Source organism: Pungitius pungitius, chromosome 1 (genome assembly GCF_949316345.1).
Source record: "Pungitius pungitius chromosome 1, fPunPun2.1, whole genome shotgun sequence".
NCBI lineage: Eukaryota > Metazoa > Chordata > Actinopteri > Perciformes > Gasterosteidae > Pungitius > Pungitius pungitius.
Genome location: NC_084900.1, coordinates 11,779,720 through 11,804,243, shown reverse-complemented (window position 1 = coordinate 11,804,243; position 24,524 = coordinate 11,779,720). Strand labels below are relative to the sequence as shown.

The window sequence follows — 24,524 nt, the reverse complement described above, 5'->3', positions numbered from 1 at the left end:
TTATCTGCTAATGATGTTTGGTCTTTGATGCTCCTCATTGACTGATGTCGGCCCCTTTTTCCCCCTGAGACAAGAAGGAGGCCTGCAGTGGGAAGTTAACTTTCAGCATGTGTTTCTGCTTTTCTCAGCCCTTTTTCCATCCACATTTTCGGCAACAGCCTCACAAAAGGAGGGTTTGGAATGTTTAAATTGTTTATCATCAGGTAGTGTTTAGAGTTTCGGATGGCTGTTAAAGCTCCAGCCAATCTCTCTTAAAGTGTGCACTATGCAGAAAAGGCCCACTGTGGAAGCTTCCTTTCCTTCTCTCCCATCAATCTACTGAAGCACGTGCTTGAGCCCTTAAAACACATAAAAATGATAACTATAAATATTTAGGACCCATATCCAAAGCCATATAAATATACCTTACTGTAAAAGTCTGCAGAAGTTAACTCTGACGCAGTTTGAATGGAAGTTCAAACTGGAAGTTCCCAAGTCGCTTATTGTGTCACTTCATCAAACAATTCCTCTTTCCTGCTGCAGACCAGACGTTTCTATGTAAGCTTTTACCACAACGGGTTGGGGACTTCTTTGCACATAAATACTTACCATGCAAACGTTTCATTCAATTCAATGAGAAGGTGTGTCCAAACCTTTACTGGTACTGATTGTTCAATTTTCATCAGATCAGTACTTTCACACCGAATGCAACGATTACATGGTAAATATGCAATGTCATTCTTTTTTTACAAATCAAAGTGAATTTTTCTGACACTAAAGCTCTAAAAACAAGGACGACTAAATAAGGCAAACCATACTGCACCTTTCTGAAACTCAAATGTTGCTCCCATGTTTTGCTTTGTTATTATATTTGCCAATAGAGCTTTATTGTGGAGGGAACATTTCCTACACTGGCCCGCTGGATCGGCTCCAGGTGTTTCGCAACAGCGCTGATGATGAAACGCCTGTAACAGTGAAACAGTTCCAACAAAGGAAAATTTCTTTGGGAGCCACTTTAAATCATAACCCTGGTTAGCCAAAACATCCACAAGGGTTTTGGCGGTTCTTTTTTTGGCTAACATCACATGGCGATGACGGTTACATTCACAGATATCATAGAGAGTGATTTCATGTGTTTAATCTACTAAACGCCTCCTTGTTATACAGTATGTACCAAGTTTGAAGTTACCGTGTCATGGAATAATAGTATCGTTAAATGATTTTTAAGCCTGATTAATGATTTATCCAGTGTTTCCCATATGTTTACAACTTCAGGAGGGGTCGTCACTCTGGTGCTCTCTAACCCGCTGCTGCGGGCACCACACGGACATATTCGCGACATATTTATGTCAGTGTGGAACTGCCGTGCTTGGAAAAATAACAAAAACGAAAATTTTAACTTTTTAAAATTGCACACTTCTTCAGGAAATTTGTGTCACATTTGCCCTGTCTTTATATTTGAGGGTAATCCAGAACTGACCCATAAATGCAATAACCTGAATCCATTTTTTTTAAACTTTTGTTTTCACTCATCTAGGTAAACATTTTGCAAGTCTATGAGAGCTTTCTTAATTCTGTGTCACTTGCAGGGCTCCATCGAAAAGTGAGCCGAGCAGGTGATCTCTGAATGTGACGGTAAATTCCTCAACAGGTTGAGACAAAGTACTGATGAATGGGCGGATCGTTAACATAGCGGGCTGATGAAATTGTCCAGTGAAGTCTGATTGCAGGATAGTTCTTCAGAAAAGACACAAAGGACCTTTGGTTTTTCAGTAATGAAACATGTTTATACAAAGTAAACACGGGGATTTCATCAAAGATCTGAGAGAAAATTCCATTGTGTGTTAAAGTAATATGATACACAAGCATTTCTCTTTGTGTTGACAACCAATGCACGGACAAACCTGCTCCTGGTTTATGGTTTTCGGTGATGGTAGTGGTGTGATTTATTATTACCTGTCCACTGTCCACTCGCAGTCCCAGCTGATGGCTTCTATTGTTTATCAGCTCTTTTCTGGTCTGACCAAATCATAAAACCTTCCAGTGCTGTTAAGTGACACATCATCCTGTGTTTTCCTAATGAACTTTAAAGACAATTTGGCAATTCGTTAATTTACCAATCCGTCCATGTTCAAAGCCTCCATTGTGGACGCAGCTGCTAGGAGTGGTGGAAGGCCATTTGTGCCCGTCGTGGCGGCAACCTGAGAACCCGGGGCGGTTGACACCGGGGGTGAAGGAAGACGTCAATTTGGCTCTGGGGTCTTCTGAAGCAGCTGAGAGGTACCGGCTGGCCAACAGGGCTGCAGCTGCGGTGGTTGTGGAAGGTGAACCTCGGGCATGGGAGCAGTTCGCTGAGGCCACAGAGAAGGACTTTCGGTTTGGCCTCAAGGAAGTTCTAACAAACCATCAGAAGGCCGTGCCTTGAGACTTGGGGGCTTGGTGGTCAAAAAACTTTCTGGTGTTGTTTTAAAAATTCCTTGTGAGGAAGGCCCATCGCCAGAGCGAGTCAAAGAATGTTTAATCTTAACAAAATCAAGTAAAGTCACAAATTGAATCACATAAAATAATATTCAAACAAATAGATGCCTAATGTGTTCCACCCAACACACGGGTTTCACAAAAGGTCGGCCGATTTTTGGAAGTTCCAGGGACACATGTTTTTCTGAAATCCTCCTTCTCTTCATATCTCCATACGCACAGGGGCTGGGTTCCACAAACCGCACCCCCTGCCTGATGTCCATTATTGCAACACATAGTAAAAAGGCAGTTTATGGCTATTAAGAATACTTTTAAGAAAGATTTTCTTGGAAGTGGCAAGCACCGAGTTGCTCAAGGTGCCGGACATTGTTGGGCTGTCTCGGTTGACACGCCTCTTCAACGCGGGAACAGTGCTAATGTACTGGCAGACCAGGGTGGTTCCCATTTTCAAAAAGGGTGACCGGAGAGTGTCCTCAAACAATGTCCTCAATCAATCACTGACCATGCCTGTGACTTCTCGTCAATTAACGCTGGGGATTTATTGGCCTACAGTGCAAAAACAAAACTTCAAACGGCTGATTAATCCTGAGAATTACCAACACAGCAGTTGAGCTGTAGACAGTCTTTACCAGCAGAATATTTCTGTTGTGATTTTAGTTTGCTATCACAGAATTGTGACGGTTAGGGCGTTATAGAAGACCACTGATTCCAGAGAAGCTTCAGTAGCGCGGCACAGCAAATCCTGCACATATTCTTCATTTTGAAACAGCATAGAGATGTGATTTAAGCCCAAGATAATTAGAAATAGAGCCCGCCAACAAACCAAACAAACATGATCTCTACTTGTGTTAAACTTTTACCTTAATGCTGCTCAACAACATGCTGCTCATTGATCCTCTTTGGCTTTTTATGGAAGTGATCCTGTTGATAAGATGAAACCGATAACTCCGGATAAACTCGTTCCGCTCATTTCATCTATACCTTTGACAATGAGCCCTGCCATCCTGACACACCTTTACGGTTTCATCTTTAGACGACGCATCGGCAGATGGCAGCGCCGACTTCGCGGATCGAGCTTCCATGATGGAGGTGCGTCTGCAGGCACAGGAGGACGAGATCACGCTGCTCAAGTCCTCGCTGGCTGACGCCCTGCGCAAGATCCGCCTCCATGATCAGCTTCTACCGTTACTGAAACAGCAGCTCATCGCACGTGAGTGACCTTAAACATGCGCACGGTACAATGGCTGGTAGAACATTGCCCACTTTACCATTGCATATGCAAAGACCTGCAAAATATTGTACATGGTCAATAAAGCAATCTAACTGTGGACAAACTCGAATTAAATGTCCAAACTCATATAAAATAAACCCCCAATTTTTCTTTAAAGAAACAACACTCATAAGACGTCGATCAATAAATAATCCACTTTTGTCCCACGTAGTGAACCCAAGTGCTGCTGCGGTGCTGAACAAAGTGCGTTGCACTGATGGTTGCACAGGCAGCACAAGACGTTCCTCCAGCTCAGCCGCTGAGGGAATCCGCCCCCCTGCTACCAGGTACTGGACCATCACAATAAGGGCTCAATACAACAGCAGGAATGATTAGTGGCAATCATTTATTTCCTGCCTGTAATGTTGCTACATCAGAAGCATGATGGTCCGTTTGCTTGTTTGTGTTCATATGATGTGTAATTTGATGACCCTTTTTTTGTTGACCTCAACCTTTTAACTATCTCTAGCCAACTGTCAGACAGCATTGTGACCAATGCCAATGGCCACATAGAAAGCCCAGTGTCCATGACGCCAAGACCCGGACCCGCGACACAGGACAGGTCAACCCAGACAGAGCCCGCCCTCCCAGGGCAGGACACTGGGCAGAAAAGGGTCCCTCTCCCCAGGCGTGTCCAGAGCCTGCAACTCGAGGACGCCCTCGCTCTGGGGAAGCCTTTGGTTGATGGGACGCGGGACAAGCTGCACCGTGTCCCTGGCTGGGAAGAGGAAGATGAGGAGGAAGAAGAAACAGGAGGAGGGGAACCGGAAAAGGAGCTGAGTTGGACGTCGTCTGTGGAGGAGCCTATTCAGCCCACATTGATCAAAGGCCTCCAGAAGGAGGCCCACCAGGACAGGAGCTGCTCCCCAGAGGAACTGGGCTCACCCTCGGCATCGCTCAGAACCTCAGACTCCAACCTCAGCTCCCGCTCTGGCCCCATGTCCCCCATCCAGGAAGGAGAGAAGAAACCGCTGTGGGTGATATTGCCACCCGCCCCACCACCATCTCCATAATCACCTTGTCTCTCTCGAGATTGATCGCATGGCTTTTGATGACTAATCCCAAAAATTCTTGATTCTAACTTGTGTGACTGCAAACCCCAGGTTGCTAGGGTGTGATGGCGGTGAGAGCATGAACCTGACGACATGTTCGCTACAGCTTCCTCATGCTTTCTCCTGTATGTGTTGAAACAAAAATGCTTTGTGGAACATAATGGCAGCACTCGTCCACACTGAGTAACATACCAAAGATTAGCTTCATGCCACACATGTTTAAACTTAATGGAAAATTTAACACGAGGGTAATTGAACAGCCTACTGCACGAAAGGGGATAGGGTTACAGTATGTAAACAATTACCTCATCAGGAAAGGTCAAGGGGTTTGCTCGATTTGAAGGAATATTCTGAAATTGGCCTCAAACAGCGTCAAATTTAATATCCGTCCAAAACGACCTCCATAGTGGTCCCCCGGCTTACAAATTCACCGTAGCCATGAAGTGTTGATGCTTCTATACGACAATGCAGGTGTGCAGAACTGACACAGTGCCACTAAGCATCTGAGATTCAACTGGACTTTGCAGAAACACACGAGCTGCCTAAAATCTTGATTGTTTTTTAATCACACTTCTAACAATGTCTTCCTCAAACGAATCAAGAATCTTTTGCATGCTGGGTTTTGTTCTCAAACAAAAGCCTTCCTTTGAAGTGACGAGGAAGAACAGTGCCAGAGCACACTTTGCGTGTGTGTGTGCGTGTGTGTGTGCGTGTGTGATCTGCTAGTGCATGCATGTATTCTTTGTCTGACTTCCTTGTTGTGGCTTGTAAATGGGTGTTGCTTGCGATGAGTCCCATGTGCTCTGGTCCCTCTGCTCAGCTTGGGAAAGTCACGTGTCCTTGCTAGGCCCGCTGTACCTACACTCCACCCGTTATTCAAGAGTTGTATTAGAGAGATTTGGGGGCTAGGTTTCACTTCCTCAATATGTGGCCAGTGTAGTGACTTTTAATGTAGTGACTTGATTTGTTTAGCCCGACGACACTTTCTGTAGTAATGCTACGGTTACAATACGATGTGATCTGGAAACAGCCTGGGTCCCAAGAGATCCTCAGCGATTATGAGAGATGAATTATGGTTTGACAACATATAAACATATTGTTTGTGGGTGATGATTTGTATTAATCTTAGTCAAATTCAGCTTGGAATAGCAGATACAAGTAAATAAGTTAGGAATTAAAAGATAATTGCATTGATTACACTGATCAGACAGATTATAAACACTTCCCCTTGAGCCAAACCTTTTTGACAAAAAGGTGAACTAAAGTGTACTTCCTTGTCTTTTGGCAGGTTAACAACCTGTTTCAGTTCTCGTTACTCGTGTTTTTGTCTGATATAAAGTTGAGTGTAGAGTTACAGAGGATGTATGGAGCTTACCAGCTCGGTCTTGCTGAGTAATGGCTTTTCTAGTTTTAAAACTAGCTCCTGGTGTTAATGTTAAAATACTCACTTTCTTTATCATCTGTTAGAGTTGATCATATCTTCCCATGGTAATTTTATCCAGCAACATCAGCAGTGGCATTTACTGCTTTGACTACGTCTGTCTAAATCATCATCCGCATGGTAAATATGCCGGCATCATCATTGTAAACGGCTAAACTGGAAAAGCTCTATATATGCAATACAAGCAGCAGTAACCAACTGGTAACTAAGGGTTAAGGCTTTATTGAGACAGGGCGATTATTTGGTAAGTACAATGCAATTTTTACCGAGCGTAATGCTTGCCAAACCTGCATGCGTCTGTTCACACTATATTTACACACGCAAAATATCAATAAACTACCATTTTGCATTAGTGGGACACCTGCGTGCATCAGCACGGGATTGATTCTCAGACAGTGTTTACCGCTAGAACCTGAACACGATTTCTGTCATCTGGTCTTCTAGGGTTCGTAGGAACAGCGAGAAACTGGGGAACCCGGAGAAGCAAAAGAAACGTCTGGACAAGAAGGCGGCGTCCTCGGCCAACCTACTCAGCCGCTCCCCGAGCCTGGATAAGTGAGCCATGCTGCCATCACTCTCAGCTGTCACCACACAGTCACACAGCTCACTTTTTCCTACGGCCGCTGCAGCCTCACATATCTCATCAAAGAGACACTTGCTGGAACACTGATGGCCCCCATGAATAATAAAAAAAAAAATCCATTCCCATGAAAACCTAACAGTAAGACAGTATGTGATTCTGAAGTAAGCGTTTTTTTCGTCTCACACATTTGTTTTTCTGTCTCCACAGCCGAGCGAAGGAGCTGGTCAGCGGTGCAGGTGATGTGTCTTTTAGCTTTTTTTTTGTCTGAGAACAGTGTGTTCATCCCTTTATCCAAATGGCCCGGGGATTCAATTTGCCATATGCATAAGGTATTTAACACTTAATCATGAAGGCTAAATGGAAAACAATATTTTTGGCTAATCTCCTAATATGGTTTGCAGAGGTGAACCTTAGTTAGAGCCCCCGAAAAGCACATTTCCCAATCCATTTCTTAATACGCATTTTCTGCCAACCAATTTTCAGACATTTCACTTTTTAGCATGTTTTATTTTATATAGTCATATATAATGCTGCTTAAGGTGTGCAGAGCTTTAGGATGTAACACTAGAATAGGTGGTTCTTCCCAACTGACCTTCCTGCTAAGTCAAATACAGACAGGCCAATCATAGCGTAGTAGTGTAGACAGCTGCGACTAGGGTTCGACAACTATTTAACTCCGTATTTTCAGGCTAGTTTTGTGAATTTGGAGCTAGTATTGGTTAAACATTGTGTAATAGTGATTCTTATTAAGCAGAGATTATGGAATGAAAGTTCAGTTTCTAAAACGATTCTACATAAAAAAAACTGTGCAGCTATCATCAGCAGGGCATGTTAGCCCAGTCACCTTTGTGCTATGCTTATTAATAAAGATAACCGTCTACACATGCTACACATGATTGCTATATCGTAGTTACAGAATTACTTGACTTTACGAGCACAGTGCTGTTCCTTTATTTTGTTTTCTACTGTCTCCATCTCCAGTTGATGTGGTGGTTCTCCTTCGCACTGTGATCTGTACACTTTTGCTTCCCTCTTTATCTTTTTTTATCCTTTTTTCACTGCTGAACCAGTTTAACATCATGCATATATATTCTTCGAATACTGTCATCTCCAAAATCGCTTTTTTTTGTTTTCCAAAAATTTAGAAGAAGGACGGCGCAGGTGGTGATAGTTTGGGCAGCAGGGTAACTCTTCACAGCTTGACAGAGTAGCAGCAGGGGGCCATTCTTAGCCACGGATCGATTTGGATCATTTTTATCTGAATAGGAAGGTAAATGGTATTGGGCAGCTTGTAGTAATTTGGACTACTTTATCTACCATGTCTGCCGTTAACTGTGATGTGGGGGCATGGAATATATTTAAATCAAAGGGACATTATTCATATGATACCCCAGTCCTGATGAGGTCTTTGTAGAGTCTAAGTTATACGTCTTTGCAAAATATCCTGGCTCATGAGACCTGGATGAGCCTTCGCCCTGTCCTGTTGTGTAGCAGTCAGTTGATCAACAAATTCTAAGGGGTTTTATTACTGCCCACATGATTGGAAAGGAATGGTTTGACGGCGGTAAACCGTATTATCGCTCTCATCTTCTATTATTGGAAGATTTGGAGGAGACAATCTGCAGACCGACAATCACAAACATAGACACTACCAGAGTCATGTCGAGCTGAAGAGCTGAATACCGACAGGGAGAATGTTGGCATAAAGTCTTTTTAGAAAATCTGAATCATATTAAACCCTATTCACGCAAAAAAATATATTCTTGGCAATTTTCCTCAGCAGGCTGCCTGCCTATAGCTTGACACCATGGGACAGCTGTTTGCAAGGAAACAGGGCCCTTTGATTAATGTGTGACCTTTAATATGGAGTTCAATCCAAAAGCAGCAGAGCAAGAAATGTTTTTACCTCCCAAACATTATGTGCACTGTAAAAGGAGTACAGATCCTACAAATATGCTTCAAAGATTTCAATATAAGCAGTTTCCCTCACTTTGGTGTGGACAAGGCTAGAGTTGAACAATTCTTCTGTACTTGCTCCCAAACAGTTTTCTCCCTGGCACACACATGTTGTCATTTGGGCAAGAAGGAGTGCATTTTCCAACTACCCGCTCCTGTGGTTAGCGTAGCTTCTTTATGAGCTATTTTTTAAGAATAGCTCAATGAACTATTTACTGCTACTAGTTATGAAATAATTTCAGTAAATCAACATCAAAAACTCAATTTATTTTATTTATGATGGTATGCATATTTATTTACCTTTATGTGATGAGTGTCACTCACCAGGACATTTTAACCTGTCTCGCTGGTGTGAGTAATTGTGAAGCCGAACGTCCATTGTGGTTCGCGAGGTGCCGCACTATTTGAGCCTGCCTGACAGAATGATTGATGGTCTGCTTTGCAGGTCGCCAAAAAGACATTTTTGTCGAGTCTTGCCCCAGTTTCTCTCCATAATTCCTGTTTGGTTGAATATAGTTGGGCTTTTAATGACCTTTTAGATAACCTGACAGTGGAGAGTTTTGGGCTACACAGTGGAAAGTTGTCCTTTTAAGTCAAGTCAACATAGGAATCGCCCACCCAGGCTCTCGAGGCTTAGATAATTCTTCTTAATATGACCAACAGCAATCATGTTTCCTTCCACATGAGGTTAATTGTTATTCTCTGTGCTCTTTTATCACAAGATACATATGCTGCATCTTGTTTGTAACTTGTGTAATAGAAGAGAACATTCTGTTTTTAGTCCTATTTAGTTAACAGAGTAGTGGTGCACTTTAGTCTCTTGTGAACAAAATTAGTATAACAACAACAGATGAAAAAAAAATTGTAAGGAAAGACTATTTTGGCCTGACTTTTATTACTTCACGAGTCTCTCAGCGTTCCCGCCCTCGGACCGCCGCGTTGTGTTGTTGATGGTTTTTTTTTTATTATCTTTGCTTGTATCATTACCCCAAAAACTTTCATTCCAAAAGGTTACATCACTGCTTTCACATTTTTACATGGACGACTTCTTTCTACTATTTGTGATACTATTCACAAGCAACTTTTCTCTCATATGAACCGTGAGCAGACAGCGTTGTTATCTTTGGATCTTCTCAAAATGTGAAACTTTTCTTCCGTTTCCTTCTCACTTTTGCCAGAACGACGTTCCTGTCTTGAGGTGCCTCTTTGGCCTCGTACCAGTTACCACCATTTTATGGTCGCACAGCGTACAGACAGATATTTAAAAACCCTGAGTCTGAGCAGTCCTATTCAGTCTGCACAGCCTTCCTGCTTCCGCCTTCAACCCCCACACCTTCCCCCCCCCCCCTCCCCCCCCGCCCCAGCATAAAATAACACATCCTTTGCCAGGGGTAGAGAGCTATGTTTGAATTCCCCAAAAGAAAGGGAAAATATAGCCCAGCTTGAAATTCAAAACTCATCAATGAATCCCGTAAAAGAAGAGGAATAGACTCTACGGGATACACATGTTAATGTTAGGTCAGCTATGTCTGAAATAGAGGATCTTTGTGTTTATTTGTTTGGCTGACCCCATGTTTTTATTTTCACACAGGATCCCTCGGATCCAGAAGAGGAACCTACAGCCAAGGTAGGCACGCTTTTGTGTCCCTTTATGTCTGTGGCTCTTTTTACCCAAAGCATCAACAGAGTAGGCTGGACACTTCCAGCAATAACCCATTCACTGTTCATTTTGTAATCTATTGGCAGCTGACCAGTATAACCAGCCTCCCTACTAGTTTTAGATCGAAAAAGGTGGATAGAGAATGAATACAAAGTGTCATCAGTGTGTAGGATTTAGCATTTATTAAAGAAAATGACTATAATACAACTATACTATAGACTATAATAAAAGTGGTTGTGTTTTTATTGGCTTAGAATGAGCCTTTATATGTTCAGAATCTGCCATGTTTCTACAGTACCCCAAAATGGACAAACCAAACACTGGCTCCAAAGGGTCCCCACGTTTAAATGACAAGTATAAAATTGTACTTTCTTGTGACTTGTTCTTCTTAGTTTGTATCTCTATGCGGAAATGCACTTATTGTAAGTCACTTTGGATAAAAGCGTCAGCTAAATGACACGTGATGTAAAGTATTCAGTTGGTTGCAATCTGCTACTTTACTGCTAGATGACACTAAACAGATGGAACCTACACAATTCTCTTTTACGTTACTGCTGATAATAACACATTTCAAGCCAAAAGAAGGACATAACAGCAGTGTTCAATGACATAACACATAATATATGTTCCCGGTGTTCAGAGTGCTCGGCCAAAATGAAGACTCACACGGAGGAAAACAGTGATACCGATACTAGTGGTGCGCCTCGGCCTCTCATGGCCTACAACAACAAACACAAACCCTGATCTTAAGTAATAAACACAGGAGAAAAAATCGAAGTTGAATGATAGGTAGGAAATAGATCAACAGAATCTTTTTTTTCTCACTTGGGAAAATCTTTGCAATTGACTCGTGGTATCTGCTACTCTTTTATTTTGAAAAATTGAGTACCATTTAAGGCCCTTTTTTGATAAAAGAAAAATTATTACTACACACATTGTAAACTCAAGAAACGTTATTGAAATATTAGAGGCTCTCTCTGCAGCTTCAGTAAAAACCTTGGACATTAGTTAATGATTCGCAATGTATAATAGTAGTCAGTTAGGAGAAGAAGGAAGAGGATATGTGCTGAAACAAACAATGAAACACTTGTCTGCCTCTCTGGCTTTGTGTCATCACTACATTCCTGGTCTTCTGCTTTGTTTCATTTCCAGAACAGTCAATCAAAATGTTCATCCGAGGCCGGCCAATAACCATGTACATCCCCTCCAACATCCAGAACTATGAAGACCTCAAGATGGAGCCCCCCTCTGAGAGACTGGAGTTAGACTGGGTGTATCCTTCTAACGTCACAGCAGTGTTGTGTTCAGCCAAATCTTACTTTAAGGACTGTTATATTTAGAGAATACTGATATCCCTGTGAGCTCATTTCCTGGATTCAAGTGTCTGTATTGAAAAGTATCCATTTGATTGTTCAGTGCGTGTTAGGGCACAATAAAAGTGTGTTGTGAAGCCGGTGGAGACATTGCAGGGGGAGGCCGTTTAAATTATTATATCAGATCTCCACATTCGGATAGTTGACATTGACCTAGTTTGCATTGTTGGGTGAACTGGTCCTCTGAAGGAATGATTGACATGAATGTCTCCTTGACCCTACCCTACCAGCTATGGTTACAGGGGCCGGGACTGCCGGGCCAACCTGTACTTCCTTCCATCGGGCGAGGCAGTGTTCTTCATCGCCTGCGTGGTGGTGCTTTACCACATCAACAACCGCACTCAACGCCACTATGACAAGCACACTGATTGCGTCCGCTGGTAAGATAGATTTTATATTGTATGGATAGAAGGAACAAAACACACTTCTGCATTTCTATTGGAAGAGCTGGATCTGAAGCGTTTAGCCTGGTGTAGCCTACGGGTCTACACCAGGGGTCCCAAACCCACGGGCCGCAGGTAACTTGGTTCTTGGTTTGACTTTTTTTCTGAAAAATATCGCCCCTACCGGCCGCACCTTCAAGACCGGTCCGTGAAATGTTTTCTTTCAAACCTACCTTTGGTTTTTCACAGCCTGGTTTGAGTCAAACAAACAGAAGCCTTTAACCCAGTAGACTGCTATTGTATTTTACTGTGATTACTTAAGATGGGTGGCTTCGTTATTTCAACCCAAATCATAATCTTTCCTCAAACGAGGTAGTTTTGCAAAGATTCTCACCGTAAACCACTTGTTTAAAAATGTCCATATGTGACTGTCACATGTGATCACGTTGTATCACTATCATATCAGTGACACAGAACAACCCGATTTTTTTTTCAGATTTTTTTGACCAAAATCAGAGCTAAAAGGAGAGGGGCTGTGTTGTCTGATGTGTAGTCGGTTTTTGCTAATAGATCCCCTAAATGCTGTATTATATGTGTATTATTGTGTAATTCCTCCACTGTCACTAACTGAATGGAGACTAAGCCTTTTGACTTGTTTTAGTTGTTTTGTTTTGAATACGTTGCAGACTGCCTTTGTTTGTTTTATGTTAAGTGAGCTCATTGTTTTTGACATGGTGCATACAATTACATGAATGTCATTTGAATAGATTTTGGTCACAAAGCCTTTTATTTATTTGGGTAAATGCTGTTCTTCTTGCAGTCTGACGCTCCATCCTGACAAGGTGCGCATGGCGTCTGGCCAGACAGCAGGTGTGGATAAAGACGGCAAGGTAAGTGCTCTGATTGACTACATATACTATGTTCATATTTCTATATACTGTGTTTCTGTATGCTACATGCCACAACTCAGACATCTCATGTAACACTGGGAACAACCCTGCAAGTATACAGTCTTTTTCTCCATTTTATTTTTCAACTGCATATGACAGTCAGTAACATTCTAAAAAAGTGATGGTTTTTTCTCCAAAGAAAAGTGGTATCATTAACTGTTGGAGATAGATGAAAGTGAAGTGGGTGTGTGTCTGCTTCCATTAGCCCCTGCATCCTTGTGTTTACATTTGGGACTCCACCACCCTGGTCACCCTCCAGCAGATCGGCCTGGGAGCCTTCCAGAGGGGAGTTGGATGCGTTGCGTTTTCCGTTGCTGTGAGTAGATGTCTAGTAGCCCATTCTGTACATTCTTAAATAGTTACATGTATAATTTATTCCAGTCGCAGCAAGAGCCAGTCCTTTTCTTTGAAATAGACTATTTCCTTCATTCCATGCCATTACCTTTCCTCATTCATTCAGTTTGTTGGACATTTCTGATTTCTAGTGACTTTACTCTCCTGTTGGAGGTGTTGGGTTTGATGGTGCTGCCTGGGTGGCCCCATTTCCAGAGTTGAGAGTTGTTGTGTAATACATTAATAAATAAAAAATCTGCGCCCAGCCACCCAATATTTACTTTTGTCTGCCGTGTTTCTAGGTTCTTTGACATTCATTTGGAAAGTTGTGTTCCATATTGTAGCAGATTTTCTGCAAATTCATTTCGACTCGAAGTAGTGTATAATAATAACATATTCTCCCTGTCAGGGATTATTATCACATTTATTATTATTATTATTATTATATATTCGATTTTTCTAACACCCCAAGAATACAGCATTATTGATGGTAGCTTAAAGTAGATAAAAAAAACATTAGTGAACGACAACAGTATCCAGGGTGAACAGCTAAACGCTAAGTATTACATGACTAGTCAATTAGCGGTATGAAACTTTTACAGTGTTGATTTGTTCCTGTTATCTCCAGGACTCTGGAGCGTTCTTGTGTGTGATCGACGACTCTAATGAACACATGCTGTCGGTTTGGGAGTGCAACAACTGGACCAGGCACGCAGAGGTCAAGGTAAAGAACTACCAAGAGTAAACCAAGCTAACGTACTGGAGGGTGTGACAGATCAAAGGTTGAAAGTAGCCTTGCCTCTTTTTTTTACAACGCCAAAATGAAGGAAACTTTAACCCCTAGCCTGTGTTTTGGCCTCTGCTTGGAAAATAACATGTAATTATTCTGGAACTAATTTGTATATCTGGACATTTGTTTCTGCAACGCTAAAGGGGTCGAGTTTTCTGATGTGTAACAATTAGTTTATATTACTAGTGAAGAAATAAATCAATATAACACATATAAACCCTTTGAATTTTGAAAATCGCCTTGTTGAGTGAAAATAAAGTACTCTAGAAGAGGCTTTTATGCAGACCTCACAGCAGAGAAACGACAGCTGTCAAAATCTGGATTTTTGCCTGAACCCCAACTCTGGTTGGGGTCAGAATCGCAAGGTTCAATACACTTCTTTGATCGTCTTCTACTATTGGATGCACCACACCACATCCAAGCATCATTTTTAAAGGTTTGTTATTTCCTCCTACAAGCTGTCATGACAAACATGGGTAGAAATGGGTTTATTAGGTTGTCTAGTCTCATACATGTAACAATATGTTCACTCACTCATGAGGTATGTTTAGAAAGATTAAGGGGTTAGGGGGGCCTCTGTCATGCTTTTATGGGCTTTCATCCCAAAACACCTCAACTTCCATTGAGAGCAATTTTGGCCCAGCTGTCATGGCAACAGTTTAAATATTTTATGCTGTGAATTTGTTCAGCTGTGTATATGTACGTATGTCTGTGTGTGTGCATGTGTGTGTGTGTGTGTGCTATAGTGCATCAGTGCATAGGTGGGTGTTGTATATCATGTCACATTAGGATTTGAATGGGCTGAACGTCTGTTTTGTGGATGGTATCCAGTGTGGATCAGCGTGAAAAGACGGCTCAGTGCTGACCAATACTGTATAAACAAACCAGGAACAGGAACCAGATAATTATACCCCCCCCCATGCCCTACCCCATAGCACTGGAATAGTCCACATGCCACTTTACGACTCAGCCATGAATGGAGCTTTTTGTATAGAATTGATGCTTCCGTACTTTCTGTACAGACACAGTATGTGTGGTCAGGAAAGACCTTCCACTGTGTCTTTTCCTAGAGGCGGAAAACAGGAGGCGGATTTAGTTTGCAGGCCATAAATAACAAAACAATGAACTAAAGGAGGCTTAAAAACTCTTCAGAATATTGATACCTGCGGGTTTAAATATATGTCTCAAGTTTATTTGAAGTTCTTACAGTAATCAATATGCAATATGACAAATGACTCACAGGACTGTGTAAGTCTGTGTAAATAAACATCATCATGCTAACAGCGGGTTTGTCTGTGTGTTTTGTGTCCAGAGCACCAACGAGGCGGTGTTCTGCGTGGAGTTCAACTCCAGCGACAGCACCAACATCATCACCTGTGGCAAGTCCCACGTCTACTTCTGGACGCTGATTGCGGGACAGTTCACCAAGAAGCAAGGCATCTTTGGGGTGAGACACAGTCCGGTGTACCCTGACATTCAGTATCCCACTACCATTATTGTAGTAGATTACGAGTAAAATATTATCAAACGTCTAATAGAAGTGTGTAGTAGAGTGAAGCAAATATGTATTTAATCACCTGTACTAACAATGGATCATATTATTGCTCTACAAACCATCTTTTCAGAAATACAAGAAGCCCAAGTTCATCCAGTGCTTTGTGTTCAGTCTGACCGGCGACGTTCTTACCGGAGACTCTGAGGGAAACATCCTTACGTGGGGCAAATCAGCTGCAGATGTCAAAACGCTCGGTAAAGGAGCCAAAGGTCAGTACCGTACATCAATAGCACCAAATGCCAATATCTAAAAAGCTCAAAACCTGGAAAAGTCCATAATAAACACATGATTAAGCTATTAATGATCTAATAATATTGTGGTATCCATACGTTCTGATAACCTGGCTTAATTTACCCACAGAGACCTTTCAGATCATGCGACAGACACGAGCCCACGAAGGCAGCGTGTTCACCCTGTGCACCCTGCAGGGAGGCACTGTGCTCAGCGGAGGAGGGAAGGACCGCAAGATCATCCGCTGGAGCGCCGATCTGGCACCCGAGAGAGAGTGTGAGGTGAACCTCAGCTGTGTGTGTGTGCGTGTGTGCGTGTGTGTGAGGCTGGGGGTGGACGGCTCCAGTGAAGTTGCAGTTAAATAACGCTTGCTGATTAATCTGATTATTTTCATAGATTCCAGAAAATTATGGAGCAGTCCGTACCATCGCAGATGTGGATGGAGAGGAGCTACTAGTTGGTACAACCCGTAACGCCATCCTGAGAGGTACCTTCTCGGATGGATTTGTGGCCATAGTACAGGTAACAACGTAATAGCATGTTAGCATTGTGAGGTTTTGGGATGCTTTTTATATTCTTGGATGGCAGCTACTATATATATTGTAAAGGAATGGTTGTAAAATACAGTAATTAGTCCAATGGCCACTCCTCGCAAATTCAATGACACTAGCTGTTACACTTTTCAGATCGCGTTACGGTTGTGAATCACAGACGCACAAGGATTGAGCAAATACAGAGATCCCAATTCACGTTTGGATTTTGTTATAGTCATCTAAATCAGTGGTTCTCAACTGGTCTGGCTCCGGGACCCACCATCACCCCTTAATGCCAAACCGCGACCCAAATCAAGGAACATTCTCAACATCTCAAATTTATTCAAAATCAAGTTCATAAGCTGAATTTTATATTCAGGATGTTTAATTATCCTAAAGACCCAATGTCTCCCCCATATCAGAATGGTTTGACCCAACTTGGCACACGCTGCTGAAAACATGGACTGATGAGCTGGCAAAAGAAAGACACTCCGCTGCATTAAAAAAGTCCCTTCAAAATAAAATCACAGGATGAATTTTTTTATTTTCCCATGCAAAGGCCAGGTTGAGAATCACTGATCTAAGTAGGTTATTTGCATAGATTCAAATAATACGGATATAAAGGGTTGTATTTTATTGATTAAAGAATTCATGAGATCGAAACTAATATATTTATTCACGTTTCCTACCATAAAACAACATTTTACAGGAGAACATTTGAACAAATTATGATACATTTACAATTTATATTCACCCAATCCTCGATTTTACTGAGCAGAGCCAAAATTCATTGTAATGGGAGTGAATGGACCCTTGTAGGTGCCTCACTGTTACTACCTCACTTCCTGATGATTGTCATTCACAATGTGACATCATCAGGGAGTCATCAAGTGAGAGTCCATGCATTTTAATACTTAGCCAACATTCCTTGAGCAGCTACTCCGTTACAAATACAGCTGCTGCTCTTCTTCTCTATTTCTGAAAGAAAGTTCTGTTTACAGTGCAGCCAAATGCTAATTCAGTATCTTCTATCCTCATTTTTTTAGCCTTTTTGATCCTACGGCTTATGGTCAACAGCTGGCATCAGAACGCGTTTTAGTCTCCACTGACCTCTGGAATTTGGCTTCTTGATCACATTTAGATTTTCATCTGTGGGAAAGTGAAACATCTTGCAGACAGAAAACACACTCACAGAAGTCTAAAGCACTGCTGGAGTTTCCTAGAAGCTACACTGCACCTCCAAAGGCTGTGGATGGGATTAACAACATAGTAGTGTGGTGTGAAATTATGTCTGGATCTTTAATATTCTGCATGGATGCACACATATAAAAGTGTGTTCAGCGTTGTTTATTTAGGGATTACGTAAAACTTAACTGTCGATGAAAAGCTACATTTTAAGCTTCAAGTTAATAAAATGAGTGAACCTTGAGAAAACATTTCACCTAATATATATAAACAATGATTCATAATATTACCGGGTATGCGTTATTGCTATTGTAATGTAAAGTATTAAAACATGTGATTTGAGAAGTCAAAAGATGCCTACCTATTAGACTCCTTTCTCTGCTCAAGTAACCATTACTCATCTATATCTCTACATCGACAATGGTTATTTGCTGCTAAATTAATGCTCTGTGCTATGTACACTTGAGAACCTTTAAGGCTGTTGCTTTGTGTGTGTGTGTGTGTGTGTGTGTGTGTGTGTGTTTGTGCGTGTGCGTGTGTGTGTGAGTGTTTGAGGAAAACCATCTAAACGTCTAAGATCAATTGTTGTGAAAAACTGGTACAGATACCTCTCTTTATTCCCACCCCATTCTGGTAATATATCATACAGTACAATGTACTTTAACATACACAGTATATTGTGGTGGCAGTGATTGAAACCTACAACAGCACATGGCCCCTATCATCAAGACTTCATTTAATTTCACAACGTTGTGTGTGCGCGTGTGTCTCAGGGTCACATGGATGAGATGTGGGGGCTTGCCACACACCCCTCTCAGAACATCTTCATCACCTGCGGCCATGACAGGCAGGTGTGCTTGTGGAACACAGAGGAACACAAGCTGGACTGGTGCATTACAGTGGAGGTAAGAGGACCCACTCATTCTGACTGACTCTCAGCTGACTGGCAGAAATGCGTTGATACTCATGATATCTGTTTACGACACGTGTACACATACTGTTAACTGGTCCTGTGTGTCTGACAGGAGTACGGCTTGTGTGCTGACTTCTGCCCCAATGGATCCGTGGTTTCAGTCGGCCTGAGCACAGGAAGGTAATACAGCACAACAAAGCACTATTACACATAGATAACAAAAACCAAAAGCCTTGCTTAATGGCAATCACGACTCACAGTCATTTGATTATAATGTGAACATATTGATGAAATGAGCTGTAACATATAAACTGAAGGTTGATATTAATTACTAACTCCCAGAAAAAAAAAGCCTATTATCCAAAATGTTGGGCGTTGCAATAATTTAATTTGACAGAGGAGAACCTCCACAGTCTCTGCCACTATATAAATGTGACTAATGCCTCTGTCCCACCAACAGGTGGATGGTTCTTGACCTGCTGACCAGAGAGGTGGTTTGTGAGTCCATTGATGGGAACGAGCAGCTGTCGGTCATGAGATACTCACCAGGTCAGCCCTCTTTATTGTGGAACTGCTCAAGAAAGATCATAATCTAGGATGTAGAGCAGGCCCATGTTTGATCAGCCTGAACTAAAGTTTGGTGCACTTAATGAAAAAAAAAATCTTTTTTTCAGTATTTCTTTTTGTAAAACGTTTTTCTTACAATGATTTTAATCTACCAACTCTCTTGACATCTTTTCACCAACTCGGAAATAAACCGGAACCTAAGTCTGAAAAGGAAATCCCCCTTATCGCATGAATGGCCTCTTGTGTTCTCAGACGGCAGCTTCTTAGCTGTTGGATCCCATGACAACTTTATCTACATCTACAATGTGACCGAGAGCGGCCGGCGTTACACTCGCTTTGGGAAATGTAACGTGAGTTTATTATCAAATCCTTAAATGTTCCCAGGGATTTTCCCCATGATCACGTCGGACCTCCTGTGAGGGCTTTTTGTTGTGTGTATGCTCAGCAGTGGTGGCGATCGCTGTTGATGCAAACCACTCAGTCCTTCTCAAAGACAAGTATTTCACCACATTTAAGGTGTCAGTCTGTTGACTCTTTTTTTCCCCTTCCTGATATACTGTTGTCATCATTGTCTCACACCTCCAATAGAAACAATTCAATGAACATACACAATGTTATGTTTTTTATTCCCATATCTGAAAAAAATGAAATATAAATGTATTAATAATGACTAATTATTTAATATCAAAACTACTGATGCCGAGATGGTTGCTATAAAAAAATTCAAACTTTTACTTCCATATCATTTAAATTATATATAATTTTTTATGCAAATAGATGACTCAAACGAAGCACAATGACATGACACTGACTACAGAATAATTAAAATCATCTCCAGGACATTGGGGAATAGAAATTGGAGTTTTCCTGGTGCTATGACAAAACATAACGTATCGATATCAGCCAATACAGAGAAAGATGATCAGCAATCCATGTCGGCAACAACACACTTTGGTGGGGAATCTCTGAAGGTTACATTTGCTTCTGGAGAAAAACATTAACCCCTTTTTTACCGTCTCACATTGATTTCACAGTTGGTTCATAGAACAACATTTGACACTGCCTGTGCTTATCTATCCAATCAGGGCCACTCCAGCTTCATAACTCACCTGGATTGGTCCAAAGATGGAAAGTACATCATGTCCAATTCGGGCGACTATGAGATCCTTTACTGTAAGTGCACATGTATCATTTAGTATGTGAATCCTCAGGGAGCCTGGCAATCTACTGTTGTGACTGTGAAGATGCATCTCTTCTCACAGGGGACATAGCAGCAGGGTGTAAACTGCTGAGGAATCGCTTTGAGAGTAAAGACAGGGAATGGGCCTCTTATACGTGTGTGCTGGGCTTCCACGTCATGGGTGAGACACTCGACTGCTCGACCTTCGCGTTAGGAGTTACTGCATCCTGTCACGCTGCTGACCTGTGTTGCTGCGGTCTTCCAGGTGTGTGGTTGGAGGGCTCTGATGGCACGGACATCAACGCGCTGTGTCGCTCCCACAGTGAAAGGATGGTGGCCGTGGCTGACGACTTCTGTAAAGTCCACCTCTTCCAGTACCCCTGTCCCAAGCTCAAGGTACGCGTCACCCAATGGGTCGACTGCTCCTTCTACATCTACATCTGTGACTGTTCTATGAAGAGAAGACACTTGCTTTGCACCATATGATGACAGTTATCTCTGGCAGCCTTTTTTCTCTCACACCATCAGTAAATTGTACTGAGATGCAGTATAATTTAAGGAATAATGTAGGGGGGCTATGTGTAACTTTCAGAAAACCTGTGTTATTATTGGCTGTTAAGTGAACCGTTGTGAGCGTTCCAAAGAAGCCAGCGAGCCTCCTGGTCATTTAACAAGACAGTAATGACTTAAAATTACAATAGTACATCATATTTGGAATAGCGTTACTATCTGCATTGATGCTATGTTTCATTTTGACCACGGGCTCCAATTACTTTAATAGCCAACGCTTATAAACAGCTAATACCAGATCAATGTCGAGTGGCTATGGTGCAGCTAGCTGGCTAACTTAAACCTAGCTTACGAGTAGCTCGTTGTGGTTCCCCACCTTGCATTGGTCTTGGCTAGTAATAAAGCATGTGCGTAGGGGAACTGAAGATAAGTGAGGTGCGCAGGAGCGTGCACAAACGTCCCATTCTATGGATTTCTATTTCTGTCTTTTCTTTCAGGTATTTTCTTTGAAATCCTTCACTTTGAATTCGGTCCACATGCCACTATAGGCCACCAAGAAAGTCAAGAAAATCTTTTTAATGATGTTATAATCCAAACTGAATAGTTGCATTCAGCATGACTTTCTATAGCACACTTTTGAGGAACAAGAGCTAAAGTTAGCACAAGGTGTGTCCTCACTGTTGCCCCCCCCCCCCCCCCTGCTGAAGATTACTGTGTGTTCATACAGAGTGGCCTCTCATTCCCTCTCTAGGCGCCGAGCCACAAGTACGAGGGCCACGGCAGCCACGTCACCAACGTCTGCTTCACCCACAGCGACTCCCACCTCCTCTCCATGGGCGGAAAGGACACCTGCATCATCCAGTGGAGGGTGATCAGAGGCGGGGCTGGCGACAGCAGGGAGAAGCCGCCCTCGGCCTCGCCCACCTCCACCAGCTCCCCGGAGCCCGCCACCATCTAGGAGGGACGTTGCGTTATAAACAAAGAGAGGTGTGGGGGTGGGGGGGGCGGGCGCGTCAGTCGGTGGACTGCAGCCACAGTTATGGGCTTTGCATGCCACGGCTGCCTTAGTTTCATACGGATTGTATAGAGGGATCATCTCCGAGAGGAAGGTCCTCTCATAGTCATGTGAAAGTGGACTGTGTGGTTCCTCCATCGCTCTGTTGACACGTGGTGAGGTCATGTGGTGTGCTTGTCTGTGACAAGACCTCTATGGTGACAGGCTTTGGTTTCAGTGAACATTCCTGTGTTTTAGTCCACCTTGTTTACCAAAGTGCTGCATCGCGGCCTTTAAAGACGTGTACATAATGTTTTTACTATGTTTTTACTACTTATGTTTTTGTTTGGCTGACATCTCAGCTTGCATCAGACAAACTGTGACAAACATTTTCCAATGAAATTCTCAGCATCTTTGACTAATTAATTCCTCCAACAGCAGATTAATACACTTTATAATAATTACTTTAGTGTTATATTTGTAAGACAACATTTGGCGATGCAATCAATAAATAATTGAAGACTGGAAATTGTGTTGAGTATCGATTGCCACTAGGGGGCAGTGCTACTTCAGTTATGTGTTCTGATCCCGAGTCCTGAAGGAGACGAGGAGACGAGGACACAAGGATCGTTCTACCAGGGAAACTCGCTACAAAGTTCTAGTTAAATGTATGTTATACAACTGGATTATTATTACTGATACATTAACACGAAAACTCCTTTCAATACCGTTTCTGATAGAGGTTTATTCAGGTGTATATTTAGGATCTGAAAAGAAGTTAAACTTTTGCTGAAATTAAATTTGCTATAAGCAAAGAGTAACTCATTTGATATGCTAGCAACGGTTTTAAAAATCTCTTTCAAAATGCGCTATTAAGTGAAAATGTCACAGTTTTGTTTTTGATGTACACCGTTTTCCTTCAGAAGTTCTGTATAACACATTTTCATGTGGGACTTTGATTTGGATTAGTTTGAGTATTTTAGTCAATTAAGCTTAAAATTGGTTCTTCCTTTCTCTAATTATTTTTTTAAATGGAAGCGGCTTGTAAAGGAAAACATCCTCCACTTCAAGTCTACTTGTGAGAGATATTATTTCTTATTTGCCAGACGGAAAGCTAAAGAGGGGTACACTTATCACCAAATCTGTGAATGACTTCAGTCAGCTTTATTTAGACTGCTTGGAGACGGAAGAGGAATGCTGAGTTGCCTGACCAATTATGGAGTTCTGGCTTTCCTCCATTCATATTTGTTGGATAAACAGACATGGGTTATTTTTCTATGAGTCATGTTGGTAAATCATTGCATTTATTTTGGAAATGTCCACTAACTTTACCATGGGACTCGTGAGGTGTGGCTTTGCCTGCACGAGAAATGTCCCTCTCAAAGATTTGGTCCACATTCCCATTGCACTCAGAGAATCAATCTTAATGGTTATACACATGGAGAAACTGCATGACTTAAAGTTGTCCAAATGAATGGGACTAATCCTTAAGTTCCCATTTTCCAATATCAATATTTTTTTTTGCAAACTGCTGATCTATTTATGATGGGTTCTATTTAGTAAACAAACATGGTTGATCTGTATTGCTGTACCTTTGTGTTATACGGTCAGATATTAAATTGTGGTAGTGTGATACTAAGCCCAAGACATGTGAGACAAAGTGAGGCTTTGTGATTTCATTCGTCAAAATAATGAGAACACAACTCAAACCTTTACTAAAACTGAAAGTAAACATTGTTATTTTCTGTAAGGAACAAACCAGTAAACAAAAGACAAAACAGAAAAGGTAATAGTCAGCCAAACTTAACAGTACAACAAAAATCAATTCAACATTGATTACAGACTATTAGCGGGCAAAGGCTTGGGCTTGTCACCTACAACACACAACCTACGAACCATCAAAAAGACATTAGCTAAACACCAAACCATTCCGCCATGATTGCACACTTTCAATAGTAATTGTAAAACTGACTTGACTTTAAAGACTTTGCTGAAACCCTCAGTAATAATATTGATATAGTCAGATTACAGCCATGAGATGGGAAAATGTTTTTTTGCTGACCAAAGTAACTTACGTTTATCACTACCACAATTTCACTTACCGATTCATGATTTAAAATAAACGAGTCATTCTTGTGTCTTATATTTGTCTCATATCACATCATTTCAATATATATATATATATATATATGTATAATTTGACCCATTACACACCAACATTTCCTCCAGCTGTTTCCCTCAGTAAAGACTTGCATGTGCTCATGCAAAATCTCTTCCAGTGACCAGATGAAACCTGTGTTCTTCCTGCTGTGAAGAAGTCAGTTCTGGCACCAACGTTGCTTTCTTTCCCTTCAGATCATTTGTGTGATGTGTGCAGACGTAAATGTAAAAATGTAACAATTAGTTAAACAACGTTATGTTCTCAAAAAGTATGTGAGACGTTTTACACACTTATTTATGAATGTACGTTTATAGTTCATATTTTGAATAGGATATGCATTAAACCAAGGCCGGTGAAGAAGTTAATTGCGACATACCGGAGATTGTCGACATTATCCGAAGATGACGATTAGCGCACGAGCGAAGGGGGGCAGTGAGAGTGTGCGCG

The 24,524-nt window shown here is 41.8% G+C and overlaps 1 protein-coding gene across 1 annotated transcript in view; it reads left to right on the top strand.

The window, feature by feature from the left end:
* eml3 (EMAP like 3) overlaps positions 1-24,039 on the top strand; it is a 32,553-nt gene extending 8,514 nt beyond the window's left edge. Inside the window, exons 2-24 of the mRNA XM_037479372.2 lie at positions 3,491-3,667; positions 3,900-4,014; positions 4,197-4,700; positions 6,665-6,775; positions 7,011-7,039; positions 10,351-10,386; positions 11,572-11,692; positions 12,023-12,172; positions 12,996-13,065; positions 13,331-13,441; positions 14,087-14,182; positions 15,561-15,695; positions 15,874-16,012; positions 16,164-16,315; positions 16,431-16,556; positions 18,526-18,657; positions 18,778-18,845; positions 19,126-19,214; positions 19,485-19,582; positions 20,318-20,405; positions 20,495-20,593; positions 20,678-20,808; positions 21,674-24,039. Coding sequence (XP_037335269.2) covers positions 3,491-3,667; positions 3,900-4,014; positions 4,197-4,700; positions 6,665-6,775; positions 7,011-7,039; positions 10,351-10,386; positions 11,572-11,692; positions 12,023-12,172; positions 12,996-13,065; positions 13,331-13,441; positions 14,087-14,182; positions 15,561-15,695; positions 15,874-16,012; positions 16,164-16,315; positions 16,431-16,556; positions 18,526-18,657; positions 18,778-18,845; positions 19,126-19,214; positions 19,485-19,582; positions 20,318-20,405; positions 20,495-20,593; positions 20,678-20,808; positions 21,674-21,880 — 2,984 coding nt within the window. The 3' untranslated portion in view covers positions 21,881-24,039. The remainder of the gene's footprint in view (positions 1-3,490; positions 3,668-3,899; positions 4,015-4,196; positions 4,701-6,664; positions 6,776-7,010; positions 7,040-10,350; positions 10,387-11,571; positions 11,693-12,022; positions 12,173-12,995; positions 13,066-13,330; positions 13,442-14,086; positions 14,183-15,560; positions 15,696-15,873; positions 16,013-16,163; positions 16,316-16,430; positions 16,557-18,525; positions 18,658-18,777; positions 18,846-19,125; positions 19,215-19,484; positions 19,583-20,317; positions 20,406-20,494; positions 20,594-20,677; positions 20,809-21,673) is intronic.
* Positions 24,040-24,524: the final 485 nt, after the last annotated feature.